General features: G+C 38.2%; 1 protein-coding gene across 1 annotated transcript in view; it reads left to right on the top strand.

The window, feature by feature from the left end:
• Positions 1 to 15,039, top strand: part of PRKCH (protein kinase C eta) — a 110,986-nt gene that overhangs the window by 79,856 nt on the left and 16,091 nt on the right. Inside the window, exons 11-12 of the mRNA XM_026670165.2 lie at positions 7,261 to 7,399; positions 8,489 to 8,677. Of these exons, the coding sequence (XP_026525950.1) occupies positions 7,261 to 7,399; positions 8,489 to 8,677 (328 nt within the window). The remainder of the gene's footprint in view (positions 1 to 7,260; positions 7,400 to 8,488; positions 8,678 to 15,039) is intronic.

Below are 15,039 nucleotides of genomic sequence, written 5' to 3'. Positions count from 1 at the left end.
ATCCCGTCATTTTTCTCTTAATGCGATGTGTTTCTCTGCTTGTTGGAAAGTGACACAAGAGCCCCTCAATGGAAAGGATAGCTTCCCCCAGGAATAGATTTGTTCTTTGATATCTTCTTGTCCATCTTTTCAGGATGCTTTTGGATGACTGAATTAACTGGAATGAATCTAATATGGTAATATTGTATAAACACATCAATTTTTGAATTTCTCCTAAGGTAGGCAGTGAATTTCAGTTTAATATGCATATTTGGTTAGGGACTATACTTTAGCAGCAGAGAAAGTGTTTTTAGCATTCACTATGGCCAGATACATATGTGGATTCTCTAGTTAAACAAAAGGGTTAGGATAAACCTGTGATTTTGAGAATTCTTGGTTTTAAAAACCAATGCAGCTTCATTGGTCTCTAATTACAGAGATGTCCAAGAGGATCTTTTTGAGTAGAATCTGAGAAGAACATATGAGAATTTTATGCTCCACTTTATCCATTGCATCTCATTATAATGTTTTGGCAATATCTTAAACAGAACCTTTTACAGAAGCTGCATATACATCCCATGGCATGTCAATTCTGTCATGCAAATTTTCCTGCTTTATCCTTTCTATAATACTATGGCAGAAGGTTAAATGTACATAAATACATTTTACTGTAAAAATAATTTTGCTCACTATTTACAAAGCGTAGAGTCACTCCTAATTGGTTGATTATGCCAGAATATTTGCAGCAAACACTTCTCAGTAGCTGCATTTTCTTTGCTGTTCCGATAAATGGAACTGCCTTGGAAAATTACATTACCAGAATTTTGTCCAGTAATATTGAACAGCTGTTCTTTTTTCAGGTTTTTTTTTCCAGATGACTCAGGCTGACTAGATTCCTTGAGACCGCTTAGCAATTTTTTGTAGTGACCTGGAATTTAGAATATTTGGTGTATCCAAAATTAGCTCGCAAATTACCTACCAACAAGCCTCTTCCCCTTGATGAGAATAGGACACAGAACCAGCAAAGAAGACAAATTGCCAGTCTTTCCTCCTTCCACGGACTCCAGACACCTGAGAAAAACATATAATAGAATAACTTTATTGTCACTTTGAATGTACATTAATTGGCATACATTAAAAATGAAATATCATTGCGTACAGCTCTTAAAGGGACACCACCTCCAATATTACACTACATAAACATGACAAGATAAATAAATAAATACAAGATTACATATATTATAGGACACAGAGAAACAACACAGTCTAGTTTGGATGTATACCTGTTTATGGCGAGAAAAACGAATCTTGTGAGCTGTGCAAAAGGGATGACCACTATTAATTTCTCTTTCATATCCTAGTATTCTGGACTGTCTGAATCCAAAAAGTATCCAATCAATTCAGATTAAAAGAATAATACCAAAATCTATATTGGAATTCAAATATATCACATTTTCAATCATGGCCAACCAATGGATGTCTTCAAGTGGGGAATAGCCATCCTTCAACAATTGGCTTTCAGAGCTATATTGTCTCTGTGTCAACTTTGGTCTTTTTAGCTGCCAGAAAAAGGGAGTGGGGGAAAACAAGGCATTCTTGAAATGCCTAGATAATCACCCCGGTAGCCCAAAGCTGTCAGAGCATAAGAAGGTTATTGGAGAGCATGATGGATGACTCTTAGAGATGGATGTGTCCCATTGGAGAAGTCACATCCAGGGGATGGGGGGGGGGGGGGAAGACCAAGGGTCAAGGGAGAAATGTATGATGTAAATTAGTATCGGCTGCATCCAGCTTACGCCAACATGGCCACTCCTAATAAATCAATTTACTTTTCTCTGAGATGTGGCTAGAGACTTTTGAATTGAATGAGGGTAGATTTGTTGGAGCCCTGACACGCTGAATCTGTAGGCTCCACGTTAGTTGTTGCTAATAGACACTGAGAAATTATGTCTATGGCATTGTCCCATCTTTATTTAAGCCATCAGAGCCCCCTGGCCTGTTTAATTCATCACTATCTACTGTATATTGGGGATCAGTGGCCACATTCTCTTGGGAATCACACCATGAGCGTAGCAAATCCAGTGTCCCAAATTGTGAGAAGTACATAAAAATGAATCAACAGACTTTTGATAATCTGATCCATAGGATGCTTTATTAGGGAAAATACTGCACTATGGATCCAAAACCATGTTTAGGAGAGAAGGAGACCCCCCATTTAGTGAATACAGCTTATATAGGTTTATCAAATCACATGGTTACATAACACTTCCTGTTTCCCATATATGGACACTATACAACGTTTTCATAAGAAAGTTCCAACTTTCCATGGAAAACTCCCAACATTCTCATTATAGTCAGATTTCCTGTTATTCAAATTCCAGAAGATTATAAGAAAACCATTAATATCTCTTAATGTGACATCTAATGTCAGAGCACCCTAGAACACATCTCTAACTTAAGCCAAGTACATAGTTTTTCAAACTTGTATTATTTCTAGCAGAAAACACATTACATAACTGTTCTGAGCTTCAAAAGTTCAGACTGCGAACACAAAATGGCTTCAGTTCGGCTCTTCACATTCTCAGGTGTAATAACCAAATTTTCACCTATAACACAAATGGATCAAGGTTACCTGTTATCTCTGATGCTACTTTTGCTTTCAGATGTACTTTCCCCCCCTCATCCACCACCACTCTATGATGAAGGACAGAAAAGAATGCCCCAAATACAGGCCTGAACTGATTTCTTGCAATTTACAAGAGCCGCGGTGGCGTAGTGGTTAGAGTGCAGTACTGCAGGCTTCTTCTGCTGCCTGCCTGCTGCCTGCAATTTGGCAGTTCGAATCTCACCAGTCTCAAGGTTGACTCGGCCTTCCATCCCACCGAGGTGGGTAAAATGAGGACTCAGATTGCTGAGTGCAATATGCAAACTGGGTGCAATATGTCAATTGCTTAGCGAGGACTGTAAAGCGGTATATAAGCCTAAGTGCTATTGCTATATGCTGCTACTTCTTAATCTCTGTTAATTGACAGCAGTGTTCCAGAGTTTAGTTAGGCAGGGATTTAATTGGATTTCCAACCTAACCTGAGAACTGAGCCTAAAACCTAGAACTTCAATCAATTTCCTTGGCTATTCCTGAGATTCTAGTATTATAAGAGGCAAATAATTGTTTCTATCCATTTCTGGCTCAACTGGCATATTCTGTCACACCTGTATTATATTCACTTTTAGTTGTTTAATTGGGGTTTTTTGGTCTCCTTGAGTTAGTTATGGATTTCTCATGATTGCCTGGACTAGTTTTTCTTGGCAAGGTTTTACAGAAGAGGTTTTGTTCCATATTAAGCAGGCTTGAAACCCTGCATTCCTATTGGTCTACAAAGCGAACTATCTGATTGGACAGCCAGATGGCTGTGATTGGCTCGCTAAGAGTCTACCGCGATTGGATGAAACCAATCGCGGGAAACTCAAAGCGATGTCATTGGCAGCCTAGCCGTGGCTAGCTCTATAAAAAGAGCCGCCGCGAACGCTTTCACTCACTCAGATCTAGCCTGTAAATAAAGAGCTGTTGTTCACTTATTCTGAGTCTCTCGTCTCTATGAGCCCAACCTTCCAGACTTAACAGGTTTGCTATTAACTTCTTCTTTCTAGAGCTGAGAGAGAATGACTGACCCAAAGTCACTCAGCTAACTTTAAGGTAGGACTAGAACTCACCCTCTCCCAGTTTCTAGCCCAGTGCTATAATTACTATACTAAAATGGCTCTCAGTTGGGTTTAATCAGAGTTTAGATACACAGAGACAGTATACTTTGGATTAGGAAGCATTTGCAGCATGACTGATTATTGGACAAGGACAGCCTAGTCAAATCCAACAAAGCATTTATTTTGTCCTTTTGGTTAACAGTCCTTAGAACTAAGAATTCTTAGATTTGATCTCTTTAATCATTTCATCCATCATGGAATTGAGGAGCAAATGGAAATATATGCCTTCTTTGTGATTTAGCAGTCCATCGTGAAGTTACATGAGTCTAAAGTAAACATTTGTGCGGATGACTTCCTATGTTAGCCAAGAATAAGTAAAAACCACAATACTGCAGGTTTATAGAAATCAAATCATGCCTTCAGGTTACAGATGGATTCCAATGTGTCTGCAGTATTCACAGGCCATAAAATAATTATTAAATGGTAAACCTGGTTTCTAGTTTCTATAAAAATGTATGTAGAAACATATTACATAGAAACATATAGAAAAGTTTCTGTAAAACCTTCTATATTTTCCATAGTTTATATTAGTTTTATATCTTTATATCAGTGGTGGGATTCAATTTTTTTTATGACCGGTTCTGTGGGCGTGGCTTGGTGGATATCGCATGGCTTGGTGGGTGTGGCTTGGTGGGCATGGAAGGGGAAGGATACTGTAAAATCTCCATTCCGTCCCCACCTCTGGGGGAAGGTTACTGCAAAATCCCATTCCCTCCCCACCCCACTAACCTACTTTCCAGCTCTGTTCTCCAGTGCGGGGCAACAAAAGAAGACCCAGCCGATCAGCTGGGACTCAGGAGGTGGAGAATAGATGGGGGCGGGGCCAGTCAGAGGTGGTATTTGCCAGTTCTCCGAACTACTCAAAATTTCTGCTACCGGTTCCCTAGAACTGGTCAGAACCTGCTGAATACCACCCCTGCTTTATATATGTAAATTTTAATAACATCATTATTAAAAAAGGAAGTGTGGGACAGATATATAAGACAAGATGAATAATTGCTGGACCAAAGATTAAAAGAGAAACTTTTAAAACATGAGAATTTGCTGATGACTGGGTGATAATTTTGGAAGATCCTCTGGAAGGAATACAAATACTAATGTAAAAATTATCAGATTTTGTTGTATTAGCTGGATTTAAAAAAAACAAAAACAAAAGAAAGATGTTAACAAAGAAGATGAACATCGAAAAGCAAATGGAAAAAATTGCTTTAATATTGACAAAAAGTTAAATATTTCTATATTACAATGACTAATATGAATTGCATAGCATACCAGAATAATTATGTTAAGACATGGAATGAAATTAAAAAGGACATGTTAATATGGAATAAACTACATTATCAATGTTAGAGAGAATTTATTTGATAAAAATATTTTGCCAAGATGATGTCTTTGTTTCAAACAGTAACTATTTTGACAACGGATGTATTATTTAACTAACAGTTCCCAAAATTTCCGACTCCATGGACCAGCAGCAGTGTGGGGTACGGTGGGAGGAGGTTCAACCTGGAAATAAGGAGAAATTTTCTGACAGTGAGAGCAATCAACCAATGGAGCAGCTTGCCTTCGGAAGTTGTGGGAGCTTCATCACTGGAAGCTTTCAAGAGACTGGACTGCCATCTGTCAGACATGGTGTAGGGTCTCCAGCTTGGGCAGGGGGTTGGACTAAATGACCTACAAGGTCCCTTCCAACTCTGTTAATCTGTTAAGGATGGATGGTTTCGTGCCCATGTGTACAACGTGCAAATGAAACTTCGGTACCGGGCCGTGGACCGGGAGCTGAGGATCCCTGATTTAAACAATGGCAGAAAGATATATCTAAGTTTGTATACAAAGGGGTAAAACGAAGAGTTAACTATAAAGTGCTTTCCATATGCAAAGGATGGAAAATATTGGGATTACCTAATTTGAAGTAGAGTTTGCTGAGAAATAAAAGAATTTTAGAATTAGAAGAATATGACCTGAGATTTGGATGATATGGTTTTCTATCGTATGATAAAGTTAAGCTTGGTGTAGATTTAGAACTGCCTTATTAAGAATATGGAACTAAATATGGAACTAAAATAAGCCCAGATTGTGCCTGAAAATGCCTTTAGAAAGGAACACGGGGAAAAAAAGACGAAAGCAAACTAGAAAGTGATTGTAGAGATTTAATTTACAAAGTTTTTCATATATACAGTTAAGAGAAAGATTTAAGGTACATAATAGGACACGAAATTAAGCACATAGCACTTAGACTTATATACTGCTTCATAGTGCTTTACAGCCCTCTCTAAGCGGTTTACAGAATCAGCATATTGCCCCTAACGATCTGGGTCCTCAATAATGAACATGCAATTGTAAAATGTATAAACTTTAATTATAAACAGAAGAACAAATGAAAGACTGTATGATAAAATGCTTACAACTTTGTCCAGGAAAACTTTGGACAACTTTGGACAATATACTAATGGACAGTGGGAAAATGTGTGGTTAAAAGGATCAAGGCTTACATTTTGTTATAACCTAAAAGAATTTTTTTAGAAAATGATATACCTCTGCTATATAACTCAAGAAAAATTATTTGGAACTTCACATTTATGTTACAAAGGGGGAAAACATGAAGGGTAATTTTAATATGTCTACAAGCCTTCTGGTATAAACTTATACTTCACTATCTTATCTTTTGTTTCCCTTGAACTCAACTATTTCTTCATTATTTGTCTCCAAAAATGTTCATTTCTTTTTTATTATTACTGTAATATTAACTTTTTCCCTTTATTATTCTCACATCCTTTCTGTAATACTACTGTTTCCATCTTACAATCTCCTATCTTAACATCACTTTTTAGTTTGAACTTTCTTGCTTATCTTTTGATTTTAACTCAGTATTACTTATATTTTTCTGTTTGTCCTGATACATTTCCCTTTTGAAAATTATTACTTTAAATACTTAAGATAAAGTTTTCTAAAGTACTATTGCAGTATTTGTAGAAATCAGCAAGGATGTCCTATTGCTATCACTATGTTATCTTTATTTACTTTTAATTTTCTTATATTGTATGAAGCTCAGGGAAAAAGCTTTATTTGAGTAATACAGGGAAGAGAGAACTCAGCAAGAATTCTAGTGAATGCTAGGATAGTGGATGAGGGTTTCTAGTCTTTCTGATTATGGGTTATTCAGATTTGGATGGATTTGATAGTCTACAAGGTCCCTCTAACTATATAACTCTATGTAGAATGAATTCAAGTTTGTTATATTTATCTACTGTACTTTCACTTAGAATGCTGAGATTGTTGGTTTTTCTATATTGGCAGTAATTTCCATTTTCGGTTGAACTTCCATTAGGTTCATGTAATTTCAGCACATGGGAAAATATTTATACAGTAGCATCATGTTTCAAAACTTTCCATGAACTAAATAGCTGTGATCATCATCTATGATGGTGGTGTTGATCTTGGATTTGTAGGTTCATTTTCGTTTGTTTCTGCCTCAGTCCACCACTGACAAACTGATGTGATAATATCAATAATATCTTACAGAGATCTGAAACTGGATAATGTGCTGCTGGATCACGAGGGCCACTGCAAGCTGGCAGATTTTGGAATGTGCAAAGAAGGAATCCACGATGGGATCACCACCGCCACATTCTGTGGAACCCCTGACTATATTGCTCCAGAGGTACAGGAAAGGTTTCCATTTTATTTAAATGGTGTTTAAAACCCAAATTTCCATCATATTAATGGAGTCTGAACAAACAAATTTCATTGTAAAATCTGCTTGGCTTGGCTGGTAAAAAAAAAATCAGCATAAGCAAATAGCTGCATAATTTGTACACTTATCATCAATTTGGTGTTTAAAATTGCTCTGTAAAGCATTTGGATATATGTTTGTATGGACCTATGTGTCCATGCTTATGTCTTATATGTATCAGAGGTGGTATTCAGCAGGTTCTGACCAGTTCTGGAGAACCGGTAGCGGAAATTTTGAATAGTTTGGAGAACTGGTGGTAACCTTCCACTGCCATGCCCACCAAGCCACACCCACAGAACCAGTAGTAAAACATTTTGAATCCCACCATTGATATGTATGTAGTAGAGATGATTTACTCATGGGAGTACTCATGTACTTCTGAGTAGATAGCCCATACATGGCCAGTTTATGACGATATATCATAAAGAAATCATAAATAATTTGTTTTTTTAAATTTATAAGCAGAAGTAAATCACTTAGGGTATGGGAACAGACACAGTAATAATCCAGTGCAGAATAGGTGATTGCCCACTAGATATAACATGTATATTAGCATATTAAGCATATACAATACCATTTTATGTCTGGATATTTCAAATCATACACTGAGTTAGTATGATTTCAGATTTGGGGATTGGTTTTCTGATCCTTATAATGAGTCTCTTTCTCATTTGGCCCACACATTCATATACTTCTTGAGTTCCTTATATCTGATGTCACATGAATTGACTTCCCTGAAAATTAAATGATATAAAAATTATATCTGAAAATTAAGAGTTGTGATGACTCCTTTGTACAATATATCATTGCTTGATGCGGCATTTATCAAATGAAGATTTAAACAACAGTTAAAAAATTTTTTTTGTAACCTTGGGATAAAGTTGTCCTTGAGTCAATATGAAAATTTTATGTATTGTATTTGACATACAATTATAAGGTAACAACGCATTTATCAGGTAAAGAATAGTAAAAACTCAGAAGAGCATGAATAATTTCCACCTTTTTCTTTAATTGCAGATTTTGCAGGAGATGCTTTATGGTCCTGATGTTGACTGGTGGGCGATGGGGGTGCTCCTCTATGAGATGCTTTGTGGCCATGCTCCATTTGAAGCTGAAAATGAGGATGACCTCTTTGAAGCTATCCTCAATGATGAAATTGCCTACCCAACATGGCTCCAGGAAGATGCAGTGGCAATCTTGAAAGCTGTATGTATATCCTAATTTTTATTTGTGCTTGTAGTAGTTTCCTCTACTTAATGTGCTTTGTAAGACAGACATGAAAACCCTTAAGCCAGCTTAGATTTTAAAACAATACACAAACATACACCAGATAAAAACAATCTGGGAGAAATGCAAAAATAATAAAATCTTTAAAAGCCTAGGAAAGAGACACATCTTAGCTCGATGTGGGAGGAAAAGTAATGGTAAAATCTCCAACTTGGCCTTAATTCCTAGTATCGTCATAAAATATCCATGTAGAGTTATTGGCCACAATAAGGAAACAATTTGCTGTTGTTTTTTATTTTCCAGTCTGTTTCACAGCCCTGAGATTTCCTGGTAATTTCCACTTAAGTTTAACTTCTCTCACCCTATTTAGCCAACATGGCTAAATACTCTTACCTGGGCAAAGGTAGAGAGTGTGGGACCAGTTTCCATTTCTGAAGAAATATATTCTATAGGATGGGAGTGATGGAAGCGAACAATATATGTTCTATATGTCCCTGATTTTCAAAAAATGATTTTTTTTGTCCTGATAGGTTTATGACCCCCTGCCTCCATTCTTCTGTGACTCCTTATTGTAGCTTATGAATAGTTGCCTCAAAGTGCTACCAAGATGAGTTATGTTTTATGTTTATGGAGTTTATGTCATTCTCTTTGCTTTTTTCTATTTAACAAAATGTGAAACACATCTTGTTAAGAGAGAGTCAACTGTTCCATGGGCACAGCTAGTTATGCGGGGCATGACATGGGCTGAATTTGATCTACGATTTCTCTAGTGTAATTATAGTTGTGTAACTGAACCAAACTACTACCCGTCTTTATCTTTATGGCTGCTGTGGCTTTAAATATATGCTTTGTACTCCAAAAATGCTGTTTGCAAACCTTCAAAAGGAAAATAATATACTTAATAAAATGATGAAAATTTCATGGAACCATTGAAATATAATGACATATTTCATGAGACCTTGGTATTCTCTTAGGAGTTCTCAATAATCTGATAAGAGTGGTATCCAGGGTTTACTCAGAGGCTACCAATGCCTTCTTTAGACTAGACTCTAGCAGGTCAAATTATGTTAAAGCTGGAAAAGTTAAATTCAAATCATGTATTGCCATGAATATTATCTCACGAAAAACAAGAACTAAACCAAAAACAAGACAGAACAAGACAGGTGGTGTCTACAATTCCTTATTTTGTTCTTTGGAGGTGGCCTCTGTTGAGGTAATTCCCCTTTAGGAGAATGAGCGCAGACAGGGAGACGTATAGAGAGTAGTGTTTGAATAATACACACACAGTACACAGATACACTGAACAGTAAATGTAGGTTTTTACTTCCAGAAAGTTTAAGCAAAGTTCAAGATAAGCAGTCCAAAGTCATTTATAGGTAAATCAGTCAGTTTTTCAATCCAGGTATTCCAATAACAAATTCCAGTGTCAAAAACAGTTCAGTAACAAACTTACATCAAATCCAGAAAATATCAGTCAATTAGGAAAAATGGAGCAACGGCAATATTTTCCAACAGAAGGAAACAGAGATACACTCTCTTCTGAGACTCAGACTAAGACTAAACAACCCAGGTTTCTGGCTCTATCTTATGGCCATTTGAGAAACCACACCCAATTGCATGCTCTTGCATTCCCTTAAAGAGACAGTATTAAAATGTCTATCCTGGTTTATATATTTCTAACCCAAATAGCTGTTAGGTGACTCATATTCCCAACAGCCTCTGAAACAAAACAGTAATTTTCTCTTTAGTTCCAGATCCTTTGAATGGAAAGAATCAGGAGGAAAACAATAGTGATGACAAGGAGATGCTTGTTTGGACCTAAAAAACTCTTATTTTGCTTCCCCCCCATGACTTATTTTAATGAACAAATCTGTAGGTTCCAGGGTTCCGAGGCCACTAATACTTCTATGCAATAAGAAAGCCAGTTAAAAGTATTGTCCAAATACAACTCGTTCATTTTTAAAATGCTTATATTTTAAAGAGAGGGGCTTTGGCACATGTTTTCATCCAAACCTGGGGACTTTTGTTGCTGCATTTCACTAGCAGGCAGAGGTTCTTCCTGACCCCTCATTGCTCAAGCTGACATGGCTGTGGTGGGAAGGAATTAGCTCTGATCATGGGAAGCTCAGCTGCAATGCCCCTCTCCTTTACTACTATTATGAAATATAAAAGAGTCTTTTGCTTTTTGAGTTTTGCGTACGCTATGTTAGTCCTGATCTCAAGTTCTCGGATTATGAATTTATTTGTTTGGATATTTATTTTATTCAGGTAAGTCTGGGCAGCTTACAGTCATAAAAAATAAAAATTATATAAACTAAAAACGTAAATACGTTAGTACAAAATCCAAATACTATGGCACAATTAAAAGATCTGCTGTTAATCTATCAACCATCCTCAATATAACCCCACCTCTATTGTGGCAGAGACAGTCTTTAGGCTCTTATGGAAGGTCAGAAGAGGCGGGGCTGACCTCAGTCCAAGGAGCAAGATGTTCCCCAGGGCAAATACAATGGGAAGGAAAGCCCTTCTCTTGGATCCCTCCAGCTGGGATAATCAGGCTGATGAGACCCACAGCATGCCTCCTTTTCCAGGATGTATGGGGTTGGCCAATCCCAGTGTGGTGAGATGGTCCCTCAAGTACCTTGGACATGAATGGCTTTAAAGGTGATTATGAATGTATTTGTGGACCAAATCAGTGAGCTAAATACTGTGAAGCTGGCCTGGTCTGGTTGGTCTTGCAGTCTTTAACAAAACCGAAATCGGTGGACTGCTGTAGTTTTGATGGACACCCATGGGGGAACATAAATATTTATTTGACACAGAGCAATGACTGGGAATGTAGTGACAGGTATAAGTGGACTTTGGGTAAATGTTGCAGACTACCTTCATTACATATTGACTAGGCTGGGCAACCCATTGCATAGCCATAAAGAGACATAGAACATTCCATTTCTTTTCTAAGTTCTAGTGCTTATTCAGATTCCTGCAGCCCAGATCTAGCAGTTCTAGCACTGATACAGACTGCCAGCACTGCTCCACCCGTGGGAGCATCCTGGGCCACTGTGACCGCTATTTCATCAACTTGGGCGTGCAAGCCCCAGGCACCAAGTTAGGTCTGCTCTTTTGAAACTAGCTATTAGTTCTTCAATGATCGTGAGTCCTAGTTTGAAAAGTTTGCCTTGAAGGCCAGGGAACTCTACTGATGTCATTGGACCCAACGAAATACATTGAGAAACAGGTCTTTTTAATTCAGTCCGTATGCTGCATGAAACCCTTAGCCCTCCATTTTTGGCTTTTAGTATCCCAACATCATATTGCCAAAAACTGGCATTGTAACTCCTGATTTTCATCTGCATTTTTAAAAAAATGTGACTACGGAGAATAGGTACAGGGGGCTTCTGGGAGACAAATGGCTTTGACTTCCATCTTTAAACATTCTCCCAAAGAAGCCCTAAATTGTGCTTCAGAAATATGACCATCTTGTGCTGCGGTGGCAGTGGTTAGAATGCAGTATTGCAGGCTACTTTTGTTGACTGCTGGTTGACTGCAATTTGGCAGTTCAATTCTCACCCGGCTCTAGCTTGACTTAGCCTTCCATCCTTCTGAGGTCAGTAAAATGAGAATCCAGATTGTTGGGAGCAATATGCTGACTCTATAAACTGCTTAGAGAGGGCTGTAAAAGCACTGTGAAACAGTATATGACTCTAAATGCTACTGCTATTGCTATTGCTGAAGTACTTCAGTCTAGTTTTAAGCTGTTTCCTTGGGGCCAGATTTTACTAACGACCCCTATGGGAAAGGTTTATTTTATTTTATTTTATATATATATATATATATATATATATATATATATATATATATATATATATATATATATATATATATATATATTTGTTTTCTTAAGTTTTGCATGGTACTTACATGTATGGTGTTCGGCTTGGTTGGGTATTTTCCCACGTCATTGTAGTTCTTTTAAAGTTGTAGCAACGTTTCAGCAGAATCTCATCTGCCATCATCAGGCTTCTGTATTGTGTCCGTCTGTGGGTCAGACTTTTACAGTGGTTTCAGATTTAAATTGGGGCAGCCTATTGCTGTGCCAGAATGGTTTTTCTTCATCCTGATTGGTTGGGAGTCTTGGTCTGTGTTTATTGGTCTCGGAGTTTGCTGTGTTCTGCTTGATGGGTGTCTCTGATATCTTCTGTCTGTTTTTGGCTCTTTTTGTATTTTGATTGGCTGGCAGCATTGTGTTACTTTAATGGAGGCCTTTAGTGCAGCTTGGCCGGGTAAATGGACGGCTATCATTTGTTAGGAAGCTAGGTTTCATCTGGGTGCCTGGTTGGGGTGTGTTTGAGCTGGAGGTATCAGGGGATCTGTTTGTGCCCAGGTGTTTGCCTGGCTTGTGGTGTGGAGATTTTTTGTTTGTGAGTGCAGGCTTCCAAATGATTGACAGCCTGGTGGAATCATCTCTTCTGTTCATGCTTTCTGGTCTTTTTCAATCTCTATGGCTTCTCTGATGACTCTGTGGCTAGGGTTTTCCATAGTGGCCAGGGTTTTGGTGCCATTGAAGTTGATGCTATGACCTGTAGCTTCCATGTGTTGGACTAGTGAGGAAGTGTGTTCCAGCTTTTTGACTGCATTTTTGTGTTCATCCAGGCGGGTACTTATTCTTCTATTGGTCTGTCCAATGTATGTGGCGGGCATGATGCACAGGGGACTTCGTATATGCCTTGGTTTTCCAGGTCAATTTTATCTTTGGATATTATCTAAGGATAATTTTATCCTTAGCAACCCCAAAGATAAAATTGACCTGGAAAACCAAGGCATATACGAAGTCCCCTGTGCATCATGCCCGCCACATACATTGGACAGACCAATAGAAGAATAAGTACCCGCCTGGATGAACACAAAAATGCAGTCAAAAAGCTGGAACACACTTCCTCACTAGTCCAACACATGGAAGCTACAGGTCATAGCATCAACTTCAATGGCACCAAAACCCTGGCCACTATGGAAAACCCTAGCCACAGAGTCATCAGAGAAGCCATAGAGATTGAAAAAGACCAGAAAGCATGAACAGAAGAGATGATTCCACCAGGCTGTCAATCATTTGGAAGCCTGCACTCACAAACAAAAAATCTCCACACCACAAGCCAGGCAAACACCTGGGCACAAACAGATCCCCTGATACCTCCAGCTCAAACACACCCCAACCAGGCACCCAGATGAAACCTAGCTTCCTAACAAATGATAGCCGTCCATTTACCCGGCCAAGCTGCACTAAAGGCCTCCATTAAAGTAACACAATGCTGCCAGCCAATCAAGATACAAAAAGAGCCAAAAACAGACAGAAGATATCAGAGACACCCATCAAGCAGAACACAGCAAACTCCGAGACCAATAAACACAGACCAAGACTCCCAACCAATCAGGATGAAGAAAAAACCATTCTGGCACAGCAATAGGCTGCCCCAAATTTAAATCTGAAACCACTGTAAAAGTCTGACCTACAGACGGACACAATACAGAAGCCTGATGATGGCAGATGAGATTCTGCTGAAACGCTTGCTACAACTTTAAAAGAACTACAATGACGTGGGAAAATACCCGAACCAAGCCGAACACCATATATATATATATTTATGTCAATTGCTTAGAAGATAATAGGTATAAGTAAAAACATAGTTATGAATACATGGATACATATAAGAAAGAAAAAAAAAGAAACAATAGGACAGGGACGGTAGGTACGTTGTTGTGCTTATGCACGCCCCCTACAGACCTCTTAGGAAAGGGGTGAGGTCAATAGTAGACAGTCTAAGGTTAAAGTTTTGGGGGTTTGGGGAAGATACCACAGAGTCAGGTAGAGTATTCCAGACATTGACCACTCTGTTGCTGAAGTCATATTTCCTGCAATCAAGTTTGGTGCGAGTAACCTTGAGTTTGTATCTATTGTTTGCTCTTGTTGTTGTTATGGTTGAAGCTGAAGTATTCATTGACAAGTAGGACATTGCAATGTATGATTTTATATACTATACTTAGATCGGACCGAAGGCGGCGTAGTTCTAGGTTTTCTAGGTCTAGAATTTTGAGTCTGGTGGCATAAGGTATTCTGCAACGAGTAGAGGAATGGAGAACTCTTCTTGTGAAATATTTCTGGACTTTCTCAACTGTGTTAATATCAGATACGTAATGTGGGTTCCAGACTGATGAGCTGTATTCGAGTATTGGTCTAGCAAATGTTTTGTATGCTCTAGTTATTAGTGTAATATTACCAGAGAAAAAACTAGGTAAGATTAGGTTAACAACTCTTTAACACCTTTTTGGCTATGTAGTTACAGTGT

The sequence above is a fragment of the Notechis scutatus genome, chromosome 1 (assembly GCF_049901735.1).
Source record: "Notechis scutatus isolate UNSWTSFEM ecotype Mainland chromosome 1, rNotScu1.2, whole genome shotgun sequence".
In the NCBI taxonomy this organism is placed as follows: Eukaryota; Metazoa; Chordata; class Lepidosauria; order Squamata; family Elapidae; genus Notechis; species Notechis scutatus.
Note: the sequence above shows the minus strand (reverse complement) of the source record. Positions and strands in the feature narration are given on the sequence as shown.